We start from the raw sequence: 27,039 nt of genomic DNA on the forward strand, positions 1-27,039 counted from the left end.
CTTATTTAGGTTTCTAAGCCAGGTTAGTCTGCTGGTGATGAAGCTGGCCTGGGTTTGGGTCCATCCCGCCAGGGTGGCAGAATTCCTTCTCCCTGCAGGGGGCTCTGTAGGTGTCTGGGAGCTCCTGCCTGGAATCAGGGCCACAGTGTTCTGCCTGATGCTGCGTCCACTGTGTTAGGTCTGATACTGGATTCTCCTCTTTCTTGCATAGGGAAGGAATTCTCTCTGCACTGCACTGCCTGGAGTTGGGATTGGGGTAACACAGGCAGCCCTGTGGCCACCGCAGCTGATGTCACATAGGAAGCCCACAGCCTCCCAGACCAGCACATCGTTGGTGGTTGGAGCTCACCCAAGGACCAAAGTGACTCTGGCCTGCCTGCCACTGACATTTACTTGGGGCCTGAGGCCACTTGAATCAGCTAGTGATGAAGCAAGTCAGGACTCAGGTTTGTCCCACCGGGTTAGTGGATTGCCTTTTAGACCAGGTCATGTCTAAATGCTCTATGGGCACTGGCCTGGAATCAAAGGCCATGGGGTTCTTCCCAGTGCTGTCCTTTACTATAACAGAGCTGGCACTGGGCTCCAAGGTAAAGTCCCATGGACCCTTCCTTGTCCCTCCTGCAAGAGGTGGACACATTCTCCGCACTGCACTGCCTGGGGTTGAGGGAGGGGCAGTGAAGGCACTGAAAGACTGTCTTTTCCCCTTCTTTAATGTGTCTTCTCTTGTTTTTAAGCTGACACCAGGTTCTGTGATCTGTCCCCTGCTTTCTTTAGCTCTTGTGAAGGTATTATCTTGCTTGGATTGTTGGATGGTGGTTCAGTTTAATGTTCCCGCAGAGACGCAATCACAGAGATTCTATCCTCCATCTCGCTCCACCTCTTCTCATTTATTTAGTTCTTCTTCAATTTATTTCAATAATATTTTGGAGGTTTCAGAGTATGAGTTTTGAACTGCTCTTGTTAATTTCTAAATTTATTACTTGTTTTGTTGCTATTATAAATGGGATTGTTTCTTTAATATCATTTTAAGGCAGTTCATTGACAGTATATAGAAATAAAATTAATTTTTAGTATTGCATCTATATCTGGAAACCATGCCAAATTTATTATTTTGAATACTGTTTTACAAATTTATTAGAATTATGTATATATAAGAGATCATGCCATCTGTAAATATAAATAATTTTATTATTTTCTTTTCAATCAGGATGTTTTAAATTTTCTATTCTTTACTAACTACACCTCACTAGAATCCGTAGTATAACGTTGAGTAGAATTTGCAAGAGTGGACATTCTTGTAACTAATCCTACCAGGAAAGGATTCACCCTTTCATTGCAGAGTGTAATGATAGCTGTGGGTTTCATAGATAACTACCACTAGTTTCAGGAAGTTATCTTACTGTCCATAACTGGAGTGTTTTCATGATGAAAATGTGTAATATTTTCTCAAATGCTTTGTCTATTGAGATGCTCATATATTTTGGTCTTTTATTCTATTAATATGGTGTTTGCATTCATTGATTTTTCAAATATTAAATCAATGGTGCATTCCTGGGGTCAATCACATCTGCACACAGTGCATAATCTGTTTTATATGTTGCTGGATTCAGCTTGGCAGTATTTTGTTGAGGATTTTTGATTTTATAAAACAATTAAAGATACTGGTCTATATTGTTTTGTGATTCAGTTTTGGGGACAGTAATCCTGTTTGTAAAATGAATTGGGAAGTGTTCTCTCCCCTTTTATTTTCTGTAAGAGTTGGTGAACAATTGATATTAATTTCTCAGAGTGTTTGATTCACCTGGGAAGCTAGGTGAGATGAGATTTTTATTGTAAGGTTTTAAAATGACAACCCCATGTTTTAACCTTCCATAGATCTATTTATATTTTTTATTTCTCCTTTAGACTATTTTAGTTTCTGTCGTTCTAGGACTTTATTCTATCTAGGCTATCTTACTTTTTTGGCATAAGATTTACATTGCTTTCTCTTTTAATCATATTTATTTTGGAATACTGGCAGTGATGTGTTCTCTTTTATTACCAATTTTAGTAATTTGAGTCTCTTCTGTTTTTTTCTTGCTTGGCCTAAGTAAATATTTGCCAATTTTTTTTATCTTTCCAAACATTTAATTTTGGTTTGTTGATTTTCTCTGTTTCGTATTCCCTATCTTTCTGTTATCCTAACTCTATTTTTCCCTCTTCTTTTTTTTTTCTTTTTTCTTTTCTTTTTTTTTTTTTTTGAGACAGAATCTGGCTCTGTCACCAGGCTGGAGTGTAGTGGCGCGACCTTGGCTCACTGCGACCTCCGACTCCCTGGTTCAAGCGATTCTTCTGCCTCAGTCTCCCTAGTAACTGGGATTACAAGCGCATGCCACCAGGCCTAGATAATTTTTGTATTTTTAGTAGAGACAGGGTTTCACCGTGTTGACAAGGCTGGTCTCAAACTCCCGACCTCAGGCAATCCGCCCGCCTTGGCCTCCCAAAGTGGTGGAATTACAGGCATGAGCCACCCTGCCTGGCCAGCTTAATTCTAAAGAAATGTTTGTCTTTAGGAACATTGTATTTGGTCAACTAAAATTTAAGATTCTGGAGCTTCAGCTGTTCTCTTATATGAAAATAAAAGCATGAATTGGGAAATAATGAGTTCCCCAATTTTTTTGTGGGGGGAACAAAACAACTATCCATGTACATACAGTTTTTGGTTCCCCAGATCATTGAGCCAACTTGGCCAAAATAAGTAACCCCTCATTCCTTATCTCAAGAAGGTGGTCTTGCCTCGCTTGGAGAAGTTAAAATGAATTCACTGGATGTAGTTACTTTTAAGCATATCAGTTTACTTCATGTCCCATTTTCAACCAGTTACTGTACCTGGAATAATTAATAGAATCAAATTCTGTCACGCACAGGTAAATAAGTAAATTCTGTCATTTAATATCTAAATTATGTATATATATATTTACATATGTATATTTTACTTGTAATTCAATGAAGATAAGGCTTTGTATGTATGCTCTGTGTAAAATATGCTGTCTATATTCTCATGATAGTAAAGAATAGATTGAGTAATGGAATGTATTTGAATTTTACATATATCTTTCATTTAGTAGCAGAAATAAAATCTTAGCACTTGATTTAGTAAATTCCTCCATTTAAAATAAGATGTTACTTTAGCAGAAACAAAATTTATCTTAATGGGATGATAATTCACTAGTTTACCTCTGATGAGCATCAGCTAGTATTTAATGCATTGTGAAATTACACAGCATCAAAATAAAATATAATACAGTCAGTTAAAACACAAAAATTATCTTATTAATTTAGACATAAGAAGTTAGGTTATAAAATCAAGGTATTTTTGGTGTTTGTTTTGTTTTTAGGATATTAGCATATACTACCAAACATGAACCATAGTAAAAGCTGTTCAGTAACACTTATCATTCCATTTTCAAATAACCTGAGTTTGTGTGTCAGGCTGAAAAGCTTTTAGATGAATGGTTTATGTTTCTGTATGTATCCAAATATTTGTATATCATGTAGACAGCCCAAGAAAATATGCACATATATCAGCTATTGCATAGAATGGTAAAGAATACATTCTTAAAAGAAAGAAGAGAGTAAGACATATTCACTTAATGTTCCAAATAAGTCTCTAGTATCTCAAATGTACTATTTACCCATTACTTTCAAACATTATATCAGGGCCAGGCACTGTGGCTCATGCCTGTAATCTCAGCACTTTGGGAAATTGACGTGGGTGGATTACTTGAGGCCAGGAGTTCCAGGCCAGCCTGGCCAACATGGCAAACACCTGTCTTGACTAAAAAAAACAAACAAACAAACAAAAAAAAAACTAGGCATGGTGGCCCACCCCTGTAATACCAGTTATACTTGGGATGTTGAGGCACCAGAATCATTTGAACCTGGGAGGCAGGAGTTGCAGTGAGCTGAGATCATGCTACTGACTCCAGCCTGGGCAACAGAGCAATACTCTGTCTCAAAAAAACAAAACCAAAAACATTATAACAAGGTATGTGATTAATCTGAATTCAAAACATTTTAACATAAACTAAATTAAGATTATACAAAATTTTGCTTGTTATCTATTTGTTTTGAATTTACCAACAATTCAAATCTTGCTGAGAATATTTGCACTGTAAATATTTTTGTGATTATTGGTTATATTCAAATTCGCTCTCATTTTCAAAGCAACGTGTATGAACTTATTATTAAAATTGTACATAGCTTGAAATAATATGTTGAATATAATTGTCTTGGGATACATTTATATATAATAATTAAAAGCACATTACAACACTTGTACCTGATCTTAATATTACTTAACCTTAGAAATATAGAATAAATGATAGGAATAATATGGGAGACAAAAGACTGTGTGAAAAGCCACGTATTGTATATCTCCATTGTTTTTATTGAACTTTTTTTCCCACTGCACTTACAAATAAATTTGTCATGGACCATGGTAATTTTTATTGTAATCTTACTGTAGGTACATTCTGTTAGCAGGTTAAATAAAATACATGATCAAAGTCAAAAATATATGCAAGGAAAATACAGAAAATTTAAGTTATAAAAAGCTACTCGCCTGTGGCCGGCAGGCTGGCAACCCTAACACAGGCAGGGCTGTGAGTGCAGTCGCCCAGGTCTGCAGCAGCAGCAGGCCGAGGCCAGTGGAGATGACCCTGATGAGCCCACTTCAGGTCGGGGCTGAGTGTGGGTGCATGGTTCCCGGCAGCGTGTGACCCAGTCCTGGCCAGCCGCCACCCTCTGCATGTGTAATTTTCCGTGGGCCCCAGGGCCGCCAAGAGGCCTTCTGCCTGGGGCAGTATCAAGGCCGCAGAGCTTTCCTCCAAAGCCACACCTCGACTGGAAGGGGCGAGTTCGAGGACCCTGTGAGTGGTAGCCATGGGCAGATGCAGAGCTGCCACTGTCGCTTTGCAGTGCCTGTAGGACTTAGAGGGCCTGGAGCCTCGGTTCCCTGAACAGCACCCAGATCACCCTGTACCGGGGAACACAGTTCATTCCCCCCTTCCCTAACTCTGGAGTAAAATCTTGAGGCTGTCATCTGGGGAAGCCACCTTGTCCGTTCGGCCATGAAGACAGAAACTGTGCCATCGCTCCAGGAGACTCCAGCTAGATCCAGCTGTCACTTCAATAACCTGTTGAGTAGGCGGAAGGTGATGGCTGTGGGGGTCTTGTTTGCTGGCTCCTGGTCATACACCTTCTGGTCAGCGTGTGGCTGCTGTGCCTTCTGTCTGCATTGCTAGTGGTGCTGGGAGGATGGCTGGGCTCTGGTGTCTCTGGAGTGGCTTCAAGTCCACTGCTCCTGGAAGGCTTCATCCCATTGGCCACCTGTCCTCTATGCTCTGAGGCAGAAAGACAGCTGGAACAGAAGATCAACCGCACCATCCAGATGTGATTATTTGAGATTTTGTATTATCCTGGTACCGTTCTGTGAGCCAGGAGCCAGCCTTTGCGGAGGAAATGGAGGCAGCCATGAAAGAGTTGGTCCAAGAGCTTCAGAGGAGGATGAGCATGATGGAACATCATGCTCTTGCCCAGAGTGTTCTGACTCTGTCGTTTTTCACCTGCAGAGCTGCATTCAGGCAAAGGAGGCCACTACAAGGAAGACTGGTCCAGTTGAGCCTTCCCACCTCTGGGAGGCTTACTGCTGGGCTACTGCCCCACACCCTACTGTGCACAGCCCCAATGCTGAAGTCACCTACACACGTGGTATTGTGAATTTGCTGCTTCAAGGGCTGGTGCTCAAGTCCCACTTGGAGACTCATACTGGATGCCATGTAGTGGTTGAACTCATCATATGCAGTGTAGTCTTACCACTGATCAGCTGGCTGTCAGATCCTGACTGGATCCACCTTGTACTCATCGGTATCTTTTCCAAGGCCAGAGATCCAGCACCCTGCCCAGCCAGTGCCCCTGAACAGACCTCAGTGCCCACATCTCTGCCACTGATTGCTGAGGTACAGCAGCTTCCAGAAGGGAGAGCTCCTTCTCCAGTAGCTTTTTTATTATTGATTCTATTTCACAGCTTGATGTTGGTCTAATCAGGGTTTGAATCTCTTCCAGGGATTCAATCTTGGGAGATTGTGTGTTTCCATGAATTTATCCATTTCTTCTAGATTTTCTAATTTGTGTGCATAGAGGTGCTTATAGTATTCTTTGAGTATCTTTTGTATTTCTGTGGGATCAGTTGCAACATCATTTTTGTTATTTCTGCTTGTACTCATTTAGGTCTTCTGCTTTTTTTCTATGTTAATCTAGTTAGCAATCTACCAGTTTTATTTTTATTTTGAAGGACCAATTATTGGTTTTATTTACCTTTTGTATGTATTTTTGCATCTCAATTTCGTCAAGTTTCTCTCTATTTGTAGTTATATCTGTTATTCTGCTAGCTTTGAGCTTTGTTTTTTTTTTCTAGTTCCTTTACGTACAAAGTTGGATTATTAAATTCAGATTTTTCTAACTTCTTGATGAAGGTATTTAGTGCTATAATCTTTCCTCTTATTATTTTATTGACTTATTTATATAAAAAATATTTATTTCCTGCTTTAGCTTCGTTTCAGAGATTTTGGTTAGTTGTGTCCCTGTTTTAATTTCAAATAATTTTTTGATTTTTGCCTAATTTCAGTGTGCACCCATGAGTTATTCAGGAGCAAGTTGTTTACTTTCCATGAATTTGTGTACTTTCGAGAGACCTTCTTGATGTTTATTTCTAATTTTATTGCACTGTGGTTCAAGAATATGCCTGGGATGATTTCAGTGTTTTTGAATGTTTTGAGATTTGCTTTCTGAGCAAGCATGTGGTTGATGTTACAATGTGTTCCATGTGCAGATGAGAATGAATATTCTATGGTTGTTGGGTGGAGTGTTCTATAGATGTTTATTAGGTCCAATTAGTCAAGTGTCAAATTTAAGTCCAGAATTTCTTTGTTAGTGTTCTGCCTTAATGATCTATCTAATACCATCAGTGGAGCATTGAAGTCTCCGAGTATTATTGTATGATTGTCTTAAGTCTTTTGGTAGACCAAGAAAAACTTGTTTTATGAGTCTGGGTGCTCCAATATTCAGTGTGTGTACACTTAGCATAAAGTCTTCTTGTTGAATTGAACCCTTTATCATTATGTAATGCCCTTCTTTGTCCTTGGTAATTGTTGCTGGCTTGTTTCATATGCTATAAGAATAGTGACCCCTACTATTTTTTGTTTGTTTTTTGTTTACATGACAAATCTTTCTGCATCCCTTTACTTTGACCCTGTGGGTTTCATTGCATATGAGATTAGTCTCTTCAAGACAGCAGACAGTGGTGTCTTGCCTTTTTATCCAACTTACCACTCTATGCCTTTTAAGTAGGGCATTTAGATAACTTACATTTAAGATTAATATTGATATGTCAGATTTTGATCCTGTCATCATGTTGTTAGCTGGATGTTTTATAGACTTGACTGTGTAGTGCTTTATAGTGTCTATGGGCTATGTGCTTAAGTGTGTTTTTGTGGCAGCAGATGTTGGTCTTTGTTCACGTGTTTAGAACTCCCTTAAGGACCTGTTGTAAGGCTAGCTAAGTTGAAATGTATTACCTTAGCATTTTATTTTCTGAGAAGGATTTTATTTTTCCTTCACTTACGAAGCTAAGTTTGGGTGGGATATGAAATTCTTGGTTGGAATTTATTTTCTTTAAGAATATTAAAAATAGGCCCCCAATTTTTTCTGGCTTATAAAGTTTCTGCTGAAAGGTCTGCTGCTAGCCTGATGGGGTTCCCTTCATACATAACCTGACCTTTCTTCCTAGATCCCTTTTCTTTTGCATTAACTGTGGTGAATCTGAAGATTATGTGCCTTGTACATCTTGTACAATAACTAGCCAGGGTTCTCTGTATTTCTTGGATTTGTATATCATCCTCTCTAGTAAGATTAGGAAGATTTTCATGGACTATATATTCGAATTTATTTTCCAAGTTGTTTGTTCTCTGTCCTTCTCTCTCAGTAATGGTAATGAGTTGTAGATTTGGTCTCTTTATGTAATCTTTCTGAGAAGTTTTGTTCGCTTTTAAAATTGTTTTTTCTTCATTTTTGTCTCACAGTGTTAATTCAAAGAACCAGTCTTTGAGCTCAGAGATATTTTCCTTAGCTTGGTCTATTTTGCTGTTAATACTTCCAACTGTATTATGAAGTTCTTCTAGTGAATTTTTAACTCTAGAGTTTCACCTTGGTTCTTTCTTAAAGTGGTTATTTTGTCTTCCAGCTCTTCTGTCATTTTACTGGATTCCATAGATTGGATTTCAAATTTGTCTTAAATCTCAATGAGCTTCCATGACATCCAGATCCTGAATTCTATGTCTGTCATTTCAGTAATTTCTTATGGGTTAGGAATCATTGCTGGGAAACACACAATCTAACCTTGAGTGACCTTGAATATAAATGAGTTAAATGCTTCAATTAAAAGGCATAGAGTGGCAAGTCGGATAAAGAAGCAAGACCCAGCTGTATTCTCTCTACAAAAGACCCATCTCACATGCAATGACATCCAGGGGCTCAAAATAAAGGGATGGAGAAAAAATAGACCAAACAAAAAGAAAATGGAAAAAAGCAAATGGTCTGATTCTAATTTCAGACAAAATAGACTATAAACCAATAACAATCGAAAAAGACAAAGAAGGGTATTACATGAAGGTAAAGGGTTAAACTCAACAAGAATACCTGACAATCCTAAGAATATATACATCCAACACAGAAGTACCCAGACTTATAAAAGAAGTTCTTAGAGACCTTTGAAGAGACTTTAATAACCACACAATACTACTAGGAGACTTCAACACCCCACTGACAGTATTAGAGCATTGAGACAGGGAATGAACAAAGAGATTCAGGACGGAGCTCAACATTTGACAAAATGGTCCTAACAGACGTCTACAGTACTCGCCACCCAAAAACATTAGAATATACATTCTTCTCATCTGCACATGGCACATACTCTAAAATCAACCACACTATCAATCATAAAACAATTTTCAGCAAATTCAAAAAATCCAAAATCATACAAACCACACTTTCTCAGACTACAATGCAATAAACATTGAAATCAATACAATAAAATACATCAAAAGCATACGTGAAAATTAACCAACCTTCTCCTGAATGAATTTTGGGTAAACAACGAAATTCAGGCAGAAGTCAAGAAATTCTTTGAAACTAATGAGAACAAAGATACTACATATCAAAATCCCTGGGGCACAGATAAAGCAGTATTAAGAGGAAAGTTTATATCACTTAAAAAAACTACATAAAAGATTGGAAAGATTTCAAATTAACATCCTAACATCACACCGAGAAGAACTAGAGAAACAAGAGCAAATCAGTCCCAAAGCTAGCAAGAGAAAGGAAATAACTGAAATCAGAGCTGAACTGAAAGAAATTGAGATGCAAAAACCCATACGAAAGATTAACAAATCCAGGTTTTGTTTCTTCAGAATAACACATCAGATTGACAGAGCACTAGCTAGACTAATAAAGCAAAAAAGAGAAGAGATAAAAATAAACACAGTCAGAAATGACAAAGGGAACATTACCACCAACCCCAAAGAAATATTTTTTAAAAACCCTCAGAGACTACTATGAACAACTCTATGCACACAAACTAGAAGAAATTAATTAATTATTGGAAACATACAACCTCCTAAGATTGAACTAGGAAAAAATTGAAAACCTGAACAGACTAGTAACAAGTTCCAAGATTGTGTTAGTAATAAAAAGCCTACCAACCAGAAAAAGCCCAGGATCACAGGAATTCACAGCTGAGTTCTACCAGATGCATAAAGAAGAGAGCTAGTACCTTTCCTCTGAAACTATTCTGAAAATTTGAGGAGGAAGGACTCCTCCCTAATTTATTCTATGAGGCCAACATCATTCTGATACCAAAACCTGGCAGAGATACAACAAAAAAAGAAAACTAGCAAAAGAAAAAGAAAATACTAGCAAACTGAATCTAGCAGCATATTAAAACTCTAATCCACCACAATCAAGTAGGCTTTATCCCTGGAACACAAGGTTGGCTCAACATATGCAAATTAGTAAATGTGATTCACCACATCAGCAGAACTAAAAACAAAAACCGTCTAATCTTCAAAAAGGCTGACAAAAACAAGCAATGGGAAAAGCACTCCCTGTTCAATAAATGGTGCTGAGATAACTAGATAGCCATATGCAAAAAATGGAAACTGAATCCCTCCCTTATACCATATATGAAAATCAATCCAACATGGATTAAAGACTTAAATGTGAAACCCAAAACTATAAAAACCCTGGAAGATAACCTAGGAAATTCCATTCTCAGCATAACCCCTGACAAAGATTTCATGACAAAGATGACAAAAGCAAAAATTAATAAATGTGACCTAATTAACCTAAAAAGCTTCTGCACAGCAAAATAAACTATCAACAGAGTAAACAGATAACCTATAGAATAGGATAAAATATTTGCAAATGCAGGCCTGTAGTCCCAGCTACTCGGGACGCTGAGGCAGGAGAATTGCTTGAACCCAGGAGGCAACGGTTGCAGTGAGCCGAGGCCACACCACTGCCCTCCAGCCTGGTGACAGAGCGAGACTCCATCAAAAAAAAAAAAGTAGTCAAGGCTGGGCGCAGTAGCTCACGCCTGTAATCCCAGCACTTTGGGAAGCCAAGGCGGGTGGATCACCTGAGGTCAGGAGTTCGAGACCAGCTTGGCCAACATGGCAAAACCCCGTCTCTACCAAAAACACAAAAATTAGCCATGCATGGTGGCAGGTGCCTGTAACCCCAGCTACTGGGGAGGCTGAAGCAGGCAAATCTCTTGAACCTAGGAGGTGGTTGCAGTGAGCCGAGATCACACCACTGCACTCCAGCCTGGGTGACAAGAGTGAAACTCCATCTCAAAAAAAATAAAATAAAATAAGACATACACTTGGCCAAGAAGCATATGAAAAAAATGCTGAACATCACTAATCATTAGAGAAATGCACATCAAAACCACAATGAGATACCATCTCACACCAGTCAGATGGGCTAGTATTAAAAAGTCAAAAAATAATAGATCTTGCTGGCGAGGTTGCAGAGAAAAGGGAATGCTTATGCATTGCTTGTGGGAATATAAATTGGTTCAACCATTATGGAAAGCAGTGTGGCGATTTCACACAGTACTTAAAACCAAAGTAGCATTCAACCCAGCAATCCCATTATTGGGTATATACCCAAAGAAATATAAATCATTCTACCATAAAAACACATGCACAAGTATGTTCATCATAGCAATATTCACAATAGCAACGTCATGGCATCAACCTAGATGCCCATCGATGGTGAACTTGATAAAGAAAATGTGGTACAAATATACTAGGGAATACTATGCAGTCATAAAAAAGAATGAGATCATATCCTTTGCAGCAACATGCATGGAGCTGGAGGCTATTTTCCTGAGTGAACTAACATAGGAACAAAAAACTAAACACTACATGTTCTTACTTATAAATTGGAGAAAACGTTGAATACACATGAACACAAAGAAGGGAACAACAAATTCTTGGGCATAGTTGAGATTGGATGGTGGGAAAAGGGTGAGGATCAGAAAACTGCCTATCAGGTACTATGCTTATTACCTGGGTGATAAATCTGTTCACCAAACCCCAATGACAAGCAATTTACCGATATAACAAATCTGCACATGTATAACTGAACCTAAAATTTAAAAAAAAAATTAAAAAAGTAAATGTTATCCCAAAACAAGCAAACAAATAAGGAAATCAAATAAAAAAATATCATTGTTTGGGGTCTAGTGGACTCATTTGGAGGTAAGGGGAAACTGGCTTTTTGAATTGTCAGAGTTCCTGCACTGGTTCTTTCGCGTCCCTTTACCTGTGATGTAATTTGAGTATAGTCAGTTGGCTTTGTTTCTGAATGTTTCCAGATAGCCAAGGCTTTGTGCAGGGTCTTTATTTGTGGCTGGATTCTTGCCTTTGATTTCACTGAGGGATATTAGCAAAATATTTTTGGTGTTGTAGCAGTTTTGGCTGCAATCCAGCAGATGTCGCTTAAGAGTAATGCACAGTGGATAGGCTGTTGCTCGGGCCTGTGATTCCCATGTACTTCCTCACATCTACAGCCTGGTCTCCGGTACAGCAGGGAAAGAAGTGACCACCAGGTCCGCTCCTGAGCCTTGGTGGAAGCCCCTCCGATCACTAGCACTGCACCATCATTTCTTTTGCTAGGTGTTCCAGGCTGCGGGGCTCCCTCAGGCAGAGGCCACCGCAGGGAGACAGGCCACACCTTTTCCAGGCTCCTCCTGCAGAGGGAGGCATGCCTTGCTCCCACAGCAGCCCAGGAACTCATGTGGTTACCCATCTCAGTGCTCTGAGAGTGCGGGTTTCTCTTCCCGCTCTAGCGTTGGACCTGGGGCGAGCTCGGGCTTTTTATTCCTTCCCCAGCTTGGGGGAGCAGGGGACGGGACCTTGGCGGTGTCAATGGCAGAGGGCTTGTCAGTTGTTTCTGGGAACTCCACCCCAGAGAAATTCAGAGCCGCTGCCAATCAGAATGATCAGCCCAGGATGGGACGTTTGTGCTGTGGGCCCAAGCCGAGGGCCCTCCCTGGTGAAGAGGAGAGAGATCCGGGGCTTGTTGGGGGGACTGTCTGGCCTCCTCTCCATAGTGCAGCTGTGGCATGCTGGATGTGCAAGCACAGCAAGCAGGCTCTTTGTTCCCTTCCTAGCCTGGGGGTGGCAGCAGTGGCAGAGGGCCTGTCAGCTGCCTCTGGCAACTCCACCCAGAGCTACTGCCAAGGGTAAGGATCCAGGGGTGGGGCGGCTGTGCTGTGGGCCCAAGCCGGGCCATGTCAGCTGAAGAGTAGCGGGGGTCAGGGGCTCGAAGGAAGACGAATCTGGCCTTCTCTCCCTAGGACAGCTGCAGTCAGGCTCTTTGTTCCCTACCTAGCCTGCGGGGAGCAAGGAAGGGTCTTACACTCAGCTGGTGATGGCACAGAGCCTGCCGGTTGTCTCTGGGAGCTCTACCCCAGAAAAACTCAGGGCCACCGCCAAATGAAACATCAGGTGGGGGTGGGGCAGTTGTGCTGGGACCCCAGGTCGGGAGGCCCCATCCAGTGAGGAGTAGCTGGGACAAGGACCCACATGGAAAATAATCTGGCTGCTTTTCCGTATGACAGCTGTTCGTATGACAGTTGCCTTGCTGAAGGTCTAGGATAGTTCCCGTGCTCTTTGATCCCTCCCCAGCCTGAGGGCAGCATGTGGGAGACCACAGTACCAGAAATCTCAGGCCTATTGGTTACCTCTGGGTGTTCCTTCCCAAAGAAATGGAGAGCCCTGACTGGCCTGAGTGCTCAGGTGGGAGTGGGGTGGCTGCGTGACCCAGGCTAGTGGGTTTTGCCTGGCTTGATGAAGCAAGTGGGGCCTGCAGTCAGTCTGCTCCTCAGCACCGTGGATGCAGCCCCTATTCTAGGCGCATGCAAGAGAGCTGACCTCCCTTGTTGGTGGGGCTATGGCAGCTGGCACCAAGGTGCTCAGGGCCCCAAGGCTCACGGGGCTTCAGGTGAGCCTAGCTGCAGCTCTGCCCAGACTCCAGTCATCTCTCTGTGTTGGTCTGGAGGCCCCCCCCCGGGGTCACGGGAGATCTCCTGTGCCAGGATTGCAAAGGCCATGGCAGAAGTGTAGGTCCCAGGAGGTTCTTATTCACCCTTTCCTTATGGTAGGGAGCCTCACCTGGCTCTATGCCAATCCTGGGTGGACTGCTTTCCTGCCTGGCCCCTTTCTGCTGTGCATGGATTGCAGTTGCTTCCTTGATGAATCCTAACATGGCCTCATGGATGATCCACGTGAAGAGCTAGTGTTTACTCACCACCCTGTCTCCCTCTCCATGAGTTGCACATGATAGCTGCTTCTGGCACCTCTCCCTATTCTGTACTTTTTTATTGATAATACATGAGCAACGTTCTCCTACATGCTAATCAAAATCAGTGGTTTTCATTTCTGTGGTTGATTTTTAAGGGTAAGCTTACTTTCATGCTTATAAGCCTTTTCGCTTTTTCCTTTGTTCATTGCCCACATTTCCTTCTATGTACTTATTTCATATTCATTTAAGCAAATTCTTTATGTATTAAATAAATTTTTATCATTTATATCAATTTTTAATAATTTTTATTTTAATTTTTATGCATGGATGCCCTCTTATACAATCTTGGAGTAGGGAGAAAATATTCAATTTACATGCAAACCTTATAATCGTGCAGAAAATAATCTCCACATCTATTTGCCATAGAAATATTTTCAGCGTTTTTCTGCCTTTTGCCCATATAAACTTTTTTCATTTTTACATATCAAAATATGTAGAAGATATCAAGATTTAATATATCTTTTTATTTTCATTTTCTTTGTCAAACTTCAATGGCCTTTCTCACCTCCAAGATTGCAAACTTTTTATCCTATATTTTACCACCATTTTTGTTTGTTTTCTGAAGAAGCTGTCAACATATAGACAGGTTTGTTGAAGACTTTTGCCACTAGCATTACAGATTCTATCAAATATACTCATACAAAATTTAATTTAGAAAAAATAATTAGAGAGACAATAACATGAGAGGTGCTCTCTACAATTCTCTTCATGCCAGACCGTGGGTGATTGATGTGTTCCTTGAGCCAAGAGCTGGGAAAGTGGCTTCTTGCCCTCTCGGTCTCCTGGTTATTGCAGGGATAGGTCACTTAGCAGGTTAGTTTTACAGTGTTTTTCTGGCAACAATTTCTATAATAGATGCCCAGCATAAATAATGGTCTTCTATACTTGAAAAATTTTATAAGTACCTAATTTCTCACATTAGACCCCACTATTAATACAGGAGTTATTAAGAAATTATTTTTAGGCAGCTAGAAAGGGTAAAATAGTCCTAAGAAAGGCTTTTCCTTTTAATAAAAAAGCAGCCCCAAACCATTTCTTTTCTAACAGAAAGCAGCCTGAAAAGCCATGCTGGAAGCATAGGTATGTAAATTACAGGCTTGCAGAAGTAAATGCAGGTGGCTAAGAGCCAGGTCCACTCAATATGACTGTTCCCGCTCACTTTCCTTTATTGCCACATGTGCAGATGTCATGGCACCAGCCAAGCAAAGCCACATGTGCAGGCATCATGGCGACAGCCAGATAGAAGCTGCATTTGCAGAATAAAAGATTAGGGTGGGAGGACCAGTCTTTTCATGGGTTGTGTGAATGACACACCTGGTCAAAGGAATCCCCTGGGCCCTATGCAAATCAGACAGTACCTCCTAGAACCTCCCAATATAACTGACTGCTTTCCCCACAAGTGGGGTTACTCCATTCAGAGCCCTTCTCCCTCTGTATGGGGAAGCTCTTCTCTTCCCTCTTGCCTAATAAACTTTCTGCTCCTTAACCCACTCCGTGTGTGAGTCCGTGTCATTAATCTGCACAACATGAGACAACGAACCGCAGGTATTTCCCCAGACAACGAAGCTGCTTCACTATGCTGAAAATAACTGGAATGATTTATGTAATCTATAATACAATCTGTAGTACTAAATATCTAATAATGTCTAATAATCATCGTGAAGCTCTGAAGAAAAAATAAGTGAAATAATTTCATGACATTTTACCATGAAACAAATTGGCTTTCTTTCTTATCTCTCCACCAAATTTGGGGGGGGAATATATTTATTTATATATTGATTAAATATATATAAAATATATATTTATAAATATATAAAAATATGTTACTTATTTTATATGTATATGTAAATATACATATTTATAAAATATATAAAAACATTAAAATATATATAATTTTTAATATATTTATATAAAAGACTATAGTCTTTTTCACAACATACTTGCAACATACATTTGGTTTTTGATATTTTACAACTTATTAATCTCTGCCTAAAATCTTGCTGATGTTGCTCTAACCAATAGAGGAAAGCATTGTAGATGAACTGCTCCTTTGCTTAAAACATTAAAATGGGTTCTTACCACAATTAAAATATGAAAAATTCTTACCTCAGACTAAAAGACCCTTGTAGTCACATAAGACTTAACCCCTAAATTTCTCACACTTACTCATTATATTTCAACCACTCTGGGGTTTCCTTTATATTCTTTAAATTTAATAAGTTTATTCTCTCATTATGCGTAACTCTCCTCCATTGCCTACAATGGTACCTGGCAAATGGGAGGTACTCAGTGAAAAACAGGACTTGTTAAATGAATGATATGAATTCCAGCCAGAATTCCTCCTTCTCAGTTTCTTATTATAAAGTCCGCTTGACAGACTACATGTTGACTTAATAACCTCTTCATGGAAGTTTTCACTTCCTGGTTGCGAAGGGTAAAAATCATAGGATTCATCAATGGAAAGATCACTGTGTGAAAGAAAGAAACCACCTTGTCAGCTGGTAAGGCCCTGAAGGGGCGCGTGTAGATGAAGATAGCAGGTCCAAACATAAGAAGTATAATAATGACATGAGTGGTGCACGTGGACATGGCCTTGTTCCTCGCTTCAGAAGCTGCCCTACGAACATGGCAGAGGATGACTGCGTAGGAAGCCAGAAGCCCCAGAAAGCACAGGAGTGTCATCAGGCCACTGTTGAAGACCATCAGAAGCTCCACCACAAACGTGTCGGTGCAAGCCAGCTTGATGACCTGTGGGACATCACAGAAGAAGTTGTCCAGCTGGTTTGGGCCACAAAAAGGCAAGCGGAGGATGAGGACCACCTGGATAATGGAGTGGACAAAACCCCCGAGCCACAGAGCCAACATCATTGCATAGCAGGCTCTAGGGTTCATGACAGTCGAATAGTGCAGAGGCCGGCAGATGGCGATGTAGCGGTCAAAGGCCATCACAACAAGGAGTAATCCCTCCCCTCCTCCAAGGAAGTGCAAGAAAAAGAGCTGAGTGATGCAGCCTCTGTAGGAGATTACCTTCTTCGCAGAGAGGAAGTCCACCAACATCCGGGGAGCCCCAATGACGGAGTAGGATGCATCCAGGAAGGCCAAGTTGCCCAGAAAGAAAGAGAGGGGGGCTGTGAGGCCAGGGTCTGACTTTATGGTGAAAATGATGAGGAAATTTCCGGGGAGGATGATAAGGTAGAAAATTAAGATCAGCACAAAGACCAAGAGCTGAATATCTTGACACTGAGTCAGACCAAGGAGGATAAATTCTGTCACTACTGTGTTGTTTGCTATCTTCATTTCTTCTGCCTGTAGAATATCAATAAAAGAGTTTATTTTCAGGCGTTACTTCTAGATTATAGTTCTTGAACTAAACACAAGGTATGCCACATTTATATCATTCTATCTATCTCAGCAACCTAAGAAGTCACTTCTACTGTTTATGCTTTCTCATGATGGCCAGCTCCCAGGTCCTGAAGCCACACTCTTCCTTCTGTTTCAGTCCTGTGCTTCTGTTTCAGTGCTCACTCATGTGAGACTTGGATGCTTCTGCTCTGAATTTGGTCCTGATTTGTATGAGGCATATGAAAACTTTTCTGACTGAGAAAAAACTTAACCCTAGTTATTGAGGTCTTCATGTTTTACTTTGAATGGAAGATGAGCTGGGATTGAGAGCAAAGAAGAATGACAGAGCTTTTCAAGGGGACAGAAATGTTCCATTTTTAATTATAATGGTTATTATGTACCTATTTTTGTCAAAACTTATTGAGTATTGAACCATACAGCAATTAGTACAATTTGTTTTATATAAATGCTACCTTAGGAATGTTTATCTGAAAACTTTTATAAAGGCAACTGTACTTACCAGAAGTAATTCCCTTTTCTCTATAGAATATCAACCAAATGAACTCGTCTAAATAAAAAGACTCTTGGTCACTCTGGAGAAAACAAGATCTGAGGCTTCTCTGTACAGTGGCCTCCAAATTGAGACTGTGCTCACGCTTGGGGATGTGCATGATAATTTATTTGCTATGAAAGCAATAATAGGAGAATTTCTACAATTACATTATTGTATCCTATTCTTTGAAGTTTCATTTTTGAACATTTTACAGTTTATATAGAATCATGGTATAATTAAATATGAAATGCATAAAGAAGATACATATGTTTTTGATGCATGCTGAAAAAATGGTTTGTGGTTGAAGTAAAAAAAATTTAAAAGCTAAAGATCTTGAGCTAGAACAAAACACTACAATGTGATACAGAAAAATATTTCATATGCTTCTGTTACATGGCACATTTGTTTTAAAATAATGTGGAATATGAAGTGCAGAGTAGAGGGAAAGAGGTTCATTAACTAACTGAATGAGGAGACAGTGTGTAAGAGGAGAGGGAAAGAAACAAAAACAATGAAGTCCAAAATTAAGAAATCAAAGAAAATATTTATAATGGCACATCTATTTGAAACATCAAAAGATATGCTTTTTAAAATATATCTAACCCTAATGTATTAATTAATAGCAGAGGTTTTCAGGTATGGTCAAAATTGGGAATTATGAAAGAAGTACTTAGGCCAGGCACTGTGGCTCACACCTGTAATCCCACCCTTTTGGGAGGCCAAGGCAGGTGGGTCACTTGAGGCCAAGAGTTCGAGACCAGCCTGGGGAAACTCTGTCTCTACTAAAAATATAAAAATTAGCTAGGTGTGGTGGCAGGAGCCTGTAGTCCCAGACACTTCACAGGCTGAAGCATGAGAGTCGCTTGAATCCGGGAGGTGGCAGTTGCAGTGAGCCCATATCGCACCACTGCACTCCAGCCTGGGTGACAGAGCAAGACTCTGTCTCAAAAAAAAAGTATCTTACATCACATGTATGTACATCACATAGACACACATAAATACACACAAACACATGTATTGTATCCTAACCAAAACAGAAGCATAAAATTTTACATATGATACTCTTCTTCTTTTCTTATTTCTTTTTTTTTTTTTGGCACTTGGCCATTTATTGACCTTCATATTTATCAGTCTTTCTGTGCATATAAAACCTGCTAATAGAAAAGTCAGGAATCGCTCTCTGCTTACTCTTAAGTTGTGTGCATCTTGCACGTTATTATGCAGTTTGTTATTTCACACTTTCAAAATTTGAGGATGTATTTGGGTCATAGGAGCAACTTTTAAGTATCTCTGAGATTGGGAATTATAGGTTCTTGCACTGTACCTTGCATTTTATTCCCTGTCATCCACTTCTGCTCTCCCATTGACTGTAGTATCTGGAACCTGCTACCATCAAATATCTTTGATTCACTGTGTTCCCTTTGTGTACTTCCCTCTCAGATCTTTTGTTATACCGATAGTGCTCACATCATGCTCATTATGGATCCAGAGACCAAATATAAGTATTCATAAGATGGACATTCATAAGATGGACATTTCTGGCACTTGGCCACTTATTGACCTTAATATTTATCATTCCTTCTGTGCATGTAAAACCTGCTAATAGAAAAGTCAGGAATCCATCTCTGCTTACTCTTAAGCTGTGTGCATCTTGCATGTTATTATACAGTTGTTTATTTCACACTCTTCCAAAAACTGAGGATGTATTTGGGTCATAGGAGAAACTTTCAAGTATCTCTGAGATTGGGAGTTTCAGGTTCTTGCACTGTACCTTGCATTTTATTCTCTATCATCCACTTCTGTTCTCCTACTGACTCTGTAACATCTGGAACCCATTACTACCAAATATCTTTGATTCACTGTGTTCCCTTTGTGTACTTCCCTCTAAGCTCTTTTGTTATACCAACAGTGCTCACATCATGCTCATTATGGATCCAGAGACCAAATATATATATTCATAAGGTGGACATTCCTCTAGGTAAAATGAATTAAGTCCTAGCAAAATAAAAGCACAGAAATTCCTGCAAAGACAAGCTTGGTCTTGTCTATATTAGAAGAACATAAATATATTAGAAGGATCACTGTCAGTGGAAGCTGAAATAGAAATCTGAATGACTGCCATTTTCTCTATCCTATATTTCAATTTCAACAGAAACAAACTTTCATCTGTTCCTGACAATGCTGGAGCAGCACAGAAGAGGAAAGAGTAATGGGTGGGGGCACACATGCATTCCAGCTAAAGGCTGCCCTGTACACTGCCCTGTACTCATGCTTAGAGTCTAGGCTCTTGTTAGAAAATTCATGGAGCAGGTCTTTGGGGACTTGATTCCCATCCACAGGCACTAATTCACTCATTTTTCTTTATACTTCCTCATACCTCCTTTTAAAATATTTATTTTGTGGCCTTCCACTCCCATCTCACTAAATATTTCTACACTTCATTTTTTAAGTTACACTTTTACTTAAGTTGATTCCTTTTTCTCTATTTTTATCTTCTCGCTTTTTCTCTCTCATATTTGTTCTCTAATTATTCCCCTTACTTTCCTCTTATCTCTCTTCTATTTTTCTCCTTTGTTGCTTTTATTTCTCAATGTTCTTGCAGTTTCCAATATTTCTCCACTCTCTCTTCTTGTCTCCTCTATTTACTTCTCCTTTATTAGATCTCATATTTGCCTTCCCATTAATTCTGAGAAGCATCACTATTGTTTTCTTTTGAAACAATAGTAAGGACAGCACATGAAGTTTCTTCACTCCAATTTTTCTAAGAGTTAAAAATAACTAACCCACCTTTCAGTACTAAATTACTTTCCTTGAATAGTATCCTCCTTAAAATATACTCTGTAAATACTTTTAAATTATTTCCCATTACCTCAAATATTTTGTCTGTTTATAACTGATCTTAATAAAAGTGGCACTATTCACCTTTATGCTTGCAAGAAATTTCTCATTAATCCACCCTACCAGCAAAAACACATTTTATAAATGTTCCCAAAATAAGAATAAGAATGTGATGCCTATTAATATGTGCTATCTAGTTTGTTACCCATAACCTATATAATCACTAATTTTTTGTGTGTTCTGAGAAATGTGGATAAAGTTAAAGAGTATCATGAAATCATTAACTGATACCAATGTTTATAATGCCATGATTTCTAGGCAAAGTAATGGATGTCATTTAAAAAGCCCTCATTTGGGCATCGGTCTATCTGGTTTTAAATTCTTCATTCTGCAATTTTTTTAACCCTGAGATCTTGGGAAGGTCATCTCCCTAGCCTGAGTTATTTTATCTCACTGCGTTGATTTATGAATATAATAAGATGAGAATGATAGCAATAATTAGCATATTGAAGTCCAACTAAACCAAAAATAAACAAGGAAAAAATGTAGATATTAAGAGGGCCTTTACTTTCTAACAAGTAAATATATAATATAGATCCTCTGTCACTGCCTTTGAAATGAGTTACTAGGGTAATGGTAGCTATGTAAATTTAAGAGATTACAAGAAAAGAATTTATGGAGGCTTCACTTCAGCCAGATTGGTATATGGTAAGACTATTTGTAGAAGAACCTCTCATCCCAGCAGGTGTGGGAACTAGACAGAGCTAGTCTCCTGCAAAATCATGAAGTTGGTGAAGATTTTCTCTGCACTCTGGCATTTTTGCATTGGATATGATTTCTGTTCCTGCATGTCTTTCAGTTAACAGATATAGGTTTAGGACCAAGTATAAACATTCCCTAGGCAATGTTAATAAAGGCTTTATATATTCCTAATAAATTAATTCTAAATATTAGGAGAAACTGAAGCTATATTATTAAGAACAGGTAAAAGGTGCCACTGTGTTATTGAATTCAGATTCAACATATTAATCTATTTCTGTTATAATTTTGATCTTTGCATTTCAAGGCAGCAGATGTCCCACCTGAGGTGTTACAATATCTGTTTCCATTTCTTCCTTCTTTATGTTCCTTATAAGTACAGAGAATGGCAAAAACATTTACCTCTCTAGTAATCTAATGTTCTTCTCAGACAGCAGATATAACCTCCTTCTAATAGAAGGAACAATAACTGATTTTTCCTGATTTCATTCTTAAATATCTCTTCTCAAAGAGGAATATCTTACACTTTGAAATATGCAATCAATTTGTGATGCAATGGAGAATAATACACTTTGGGAATTTGAAGGCTAAAAAAGCTGCAAAACACTTTCAATGGGAATTGTGGAAATGCCAACAAAATATAGTCAGAGAATGAGATTAGAAACATGTTATATATAAATAGTGAAGTATATATGATTTAAAAGTCACTATGTCACTTCTAAGTTTTAAAATCAACATTCTATCAGTGACAGAGATTACAGAATAGCCAACATGTTTATTAGGTCCATGTGGGCAGAAAGCCGAAAGAGGTTATTTTATTTCTTATGTTACTATTTTTTTTTAAAAGTATATAATAGGAAATCATTGATAGATCAAGAAAGGAAGTAATGTGGTCAGGTAAGTAGTATGTTAAATTCAGTATCTTTCTGGTGACAAAGAAACAGTCAAAGAAAAATAAACGATGTTCACAAAGACTCTTTGGCATAATCCTTCTTGGAGAGGAGAACTGCATGTTGAAGGACTAATTCCTCACAAAGAGATGTATTCTTAAATACATCTTATTGTGGTCTTGGCATTTGTTGTTTTCATTTTAGGAATAAATGTTTCCTATGTTCCACTAAAGCAATGACAACTATGTTTTTTAAGCTAAATATTACTAAACAGAAGAAAAGTAATTAATAATCCTAGAGTAGAACACAATATAATTACATTTCAGTAGATTTATTTTTATTTCAAAAGATTTTTTATTCTAAAAATTAAAATACTAAACAATTTTTCAGCAAACATAATGCATAATCAAAAATATTTTGTTCTAATTTATGTCCAATTCAGAAAATAATAAGTGGGAAAAATGGAACATGGGGAAAAAAGAAAAAGGGAGAAAGAGATACACAAAATCATAAAGGTAAAAAAAAAAATGGGCGGGAGAAATGCAAGAACAGGAACATATGCAAAGACAGTAATGGAATAACAGGAAATAAAAAAAGACAGAGAGGCACAAAAATGCATATTTTGCAAAACTATATACCAAATAAACTAATAAATGCAGTGTTTACTTTCTTAAAAGAAACAGAAAACAAGTGATATAAGTAAAGAAACACATGGAAAAACATTCCCGTCTTTGAGTATATTACAGTCTTTCTTGCTACCGAAGACTTTTTGAAATATGATTTTTTCATAATTATAGACATAATTAGGGACTTTGCTTCCTAATGTTTTCCACAATACTTAAAATGCAGATAGTCTGATGATCTAAATTAATCCTTAGAATGAAGGCTTGTTATTCCTGCTAGGAAAGATTTGTCTCCCTAGACTATCTTAGAAGCTAAAACCATGAACCAGGCTGTATTGTAGTGTCTACAATGCAGCACCGAACAAGACAGAAAATATCCCTGTTCCTGGGGATTTTACATCCTAAAGCATGGAAACAGACAACGAACAAACATACCAGAGAGAAAACAACTGATTGTAATGAGTGCTATGATAAAAATATAAGAGATAGCAGAATAGACTACTATTCCAAGTGAGCTGGCCAGAGAAGGCCTTTCTGACAAGGTGACAACATTTCAGTTAAGATCTGAATGACAGAACTACACCGTCTCTGGGAAGATCTGAAGATAGATTTGTTGAAAGCTCATGAAGGGAGAGACTGGTGCATTGAGAAGCAGAAAGGAGGCTAGCGTGGCAAGACAGTAGTGAGCAAATGGAAAAAATTGTTAGGGAAGATAGAGAGGTAGAGCTGATATAGGCCAAATGGCAATCGGTCAACATACTATGTGTGAGAGGTAACAGGCAGAGGAGTGTTCCTATCTGATTTACATGTTTAAAATGTTGCGCTGGCTACTGAGTGAAAAACGGGCTATAGAATGCAAGAAGTGGAGGCAAGGGGAACAGTAGGGAGCATTTGAAGTACTATTAATATAAATAAGAGATGATGGTAGGTTAGGATAAGAGGTAAAAAAGAAGACAGAAGAAAGAATTTATACCAAAGATAAACTTTGGAGAGATGATGAATGGGACTTATTGAAGGACTGCATATGAGAGGTATGGAAGCAAGAGTAACTCAGAAATTTTAATGGCATAACCATAAGGTTGGAAATTAGGCAGTGTGCTTTAAACATACTTGACTTTAAAAATGTATTTAATTTTTGAATACCTAACATATTCACATTTTTAAATAAAAAATAATTCATACAGTGAGAAATTTCCTTCTTATATCTGTCCCTTACCTGCCCATTTCACCCCATACCTCAAAATTGGAAGCTAATATTAATTTTTGTATCCTTCAAGAAATTTATGTGTATTTACAAGCAAGCATGAAAATAAATTCTTGGTTGTATTTCTTAGAATATAATGTATATACATTAAAATACACATATTTAAGTGTTCAACTTGGTAACTTCTGTTAAATAGATGCACTTTAGAAACTAGTATTCCAAACAAGATGAAGAATATTTCCATCCCTCCAGAAAGGTTTCTTGTGATCTTTGCCATCCACCCCACCCATCTATCATCTTAATGAGCTTTCATCTTCTAATTCCTAATAGCATAGATTAGTTTTGCCTTTTCTTGGATTTTATAAAAACAGAAGTATATGACATGTGTTATTTTGTATCTGGTTTTAAACTCAGCATTGTGATTTAGAGATTCATGTGCGTTGTTGCATTTTCTGTAGTTGTCTCTTTTTACTGTGGACTAATGTTTCATTATATACTTAACCCTAAGTTTGTTTATTATCATTTTATCCTTTTATGGACATTTGGGTTGTCTCAAATCTTATGCCACCAATAAGGTTTTCATTAACATGCTAATTTAAATCATTTCATAGACATGTCTTGGCTAAACACGAGTGGGATTATCAGGTCATAAGGTAGCTGTTTGTTTACATCTACCTGAAATTACCTGAAGTTTCTATTAAGTTTTTCAGAGTGGTTAGCCATTGTAAATTCCCAACATCAATGTATGAGAGTTCAAGTTACTCCAACAATTAATTCACCAGCATTTGCTGTTGTGTTTTACTTATGCCATTATATTTTCTGCATTTCTAACGCTTTGATGTCTTGTGCCTTCCTAACACTGGAGGAACTGTCCCTCCTATGGCTAGCCAATTCCTAGAGATGGTAAAAGCCTCACTTGCAACCGATCCAGAACCTATACTCCAGCCACTTCTTTTATCAGGCACCTATAGAGCTATTACACTCCAGGCCACTATTTCCCTTCCCTAATCACCCCAGGGCCAAGTACCAGACACTTAGAGACAGCCCCTAACCTCCGGAGCCCACTGGAATTATTCAGTCTAGCCAATTCTGAACATGCTGATCGTGCCCCATCCATTTATTTCCACAGAAACCATGATAAAGGCTCTTACCTGCATTTTTCCCATTTCCCCACTCACCTAACCAACCTCCTATTTGTAGGGATTTGTGAGTCTAAAAACTTCTTCCTTCGTGACAGTCATTTCCATGGCTGTGTGTCTTACCATTCCCGATTAAAATAAATACCAGGCACCTTTAAAACAATTGGTGCAGCAGACAAGGCCTACATCTTGATGGCAGCTACATTGTTTTTGTCAGTAGTTGCCACAGACTCCCAACATAAAATTGTGGAGCTCGGAAAGCTGAGTCCTCCCAGCGCTGCTGTATAGTCTAGAGTGTCAAGTGCCTGGGACTGAGCACCTGGAGGCACTCAATATATTTCTCCATGTTGGTAGAGCATCCGGGGTCCAGGAGAGAGCACGTGATGGTGAGGATGTATTGGTAATTGGCTATATAAGCTTCTAGAAAGATTCCTCTGATGGGGATGAGAACTGACTGCCTTCCTAGTGCCATGGATGAATCTGGTCCACTGACCAGGCAGCAATAACAGGCAATGGGGAAACAGTCATTTTTATGGACGTGTCTAGTCTCCAATATGTTATATGTTCTTGGGGGCACTTGATAAACCCCTTCCTCTTTTCCTTCTCTTCTATTTTGTCCTGTTCCTCAGAGTAGTGGGAGCGTGCTCTGCCTGAACACTTGATCGTGTGTTGTGGACCATTCCCTGCTGAGTAATGATGTGCATCTTTTCGTGAACTTGCTAATCACTTCTGTATCTTCTTTTCTGGAATGTCTGTTCACATTTTTTGCTGATTTTTCTTTACTTGAAGACAGAGAGAAACAGGGAGGTTAAGAGAGACAAAATTTTCCTCCCAGTGTATGATTTCCTTATTAATTTGATGATAGTGTATCTTTGACGAGCAGTAATTTTTAATTTTTTGAGGTTCACTTGATCACTTTTTATGATTATAGCTGCTTTTATGCTGCTTAATAAATCATTACTTATTCCAATTTTGTAAGCAAATATATTCTTCTATGTTTTCTTCTAGATACTTTATATTTCTAGTTACTACATTTAGGAGTATAATTCAGCTCTGAAGATGCTTTTATTTGATTATAGTTTCACTGAGATAAAAACTATTTTCCCTTGTCATAATATAACTCTTCACTGGTTTACATTTTTGTTGTTAAAGAAGTGAGATCACTCGGGTGTGGTGGCTCCTGCCTGTCCCAGCACTTTGGGAGGCCGGGGCAGGTGGATCACTTGAGGCCAGGAGTTCAAGACCAGCCTGGCCAACATAGCGAAACCCCTTCTCTACTAAAAATACAAAAATTACTCAAGCATGGAGGCATGGGCCTGTAATCCCAGCTACTCAAGAGGCTGAGGCAGGAGAACCGCTTGAACCTGGGAGGTGAAGGCTTTAGTGAACCGAGATCGAGCCACTGCCCTGGAGCATGAGATACAGAGAGTGAGACTCTACTACAAAAAAAAAAAAAAAAAAAAAAAAAAGAAAAAAAAAAAAAGAAAGAAAAATGAAAAAGAAGAAGAAAGAAAAGGAAGGAAGGAAGGAAGGAAACCAGTGAGATACTATCCTGACTGCCTTTCCCTTGAAGATGATCTCTACTTTCAACATCTGCTTAATTGTCTTTATTGATCTGCAGTTCTACTATTATGTGCCCAAATGTGCATCTTTTTTGTTTTGTTTTGTTTTGTTTTGTTTTTCTTGTCGCAGGGTCTGGTTCCGTCGCTTAGGCTGACACACA

The 27,039-nt window shown here is 38.8% G+C and overlaps 1 protein-coding gene and 1 long non-coding RNA gene across 11 annotated transcripts in view; one reads left to right on the forward strand and one right to left on the reverse strand.

Annotated features, from left to right (window-relative positions):
- LOC134760010 (uncharacterized) overlaps positions 1-27,039 on the forward strand; it is a 35,975-nt gene that overhangs the window by 4,767 nt on the left and 4,169 nt on the right. The window contains exon 2 of one of the 4 annotated variants that reach the window (XR_010136922.1): positions 212-446. The exons of the other annotated variants lie outside the window; for them this stretch is intronic. This is a non-coding gene — a long non-coding RNA (uncharacterized LOC134760010). The remainder of the gene's footprint in view (positions 1-211; positions 447-27,039) is intronic. 4 annotated transcript variants of the gene reach the window in all.
- LOC134760004 (olfactory receptor 4N4C) overlaps positions 16,160-27,039 on the reverse strand; it is a 222,055-nt gene continuing 211,175 nt past the window's right edge. For all 7 annotated transcript variants that reach the window (XM_063715371.1, XM_063715367.1, XM_063715372.1 and 4 more), the window contains one exon: positions 16,160-17,274. In XM_063715371.1, coding sequence (XP_063571441.1) covers positions 16,315-17,265 — 951 coding nt within the window. In that variant the 5' untranslated portion in view covers positions 17,266-17,274 and the 3' untranslated portion in view covers positions 16,160-16,314. The remainder of the gene's footprint in view (positions 17,275-27,039) is intronic.

The sequence above is a fragment of the Pongo abelii genome, chromosome 15 (genome assembly GCF_028885655.2).
Source record: "Pongo abelii isolate AG06213 chromosome 15, NHGRI_mPonAbe1-v2.0_pri, whole genome shotgun sequence".
Classification (NCBI taxonomy): domain Eukaryota; kingdom Metazoa; phylum Chordata; class Mammalia; order Primates; family Hominidae; genus Pongo; species Pongo abelii.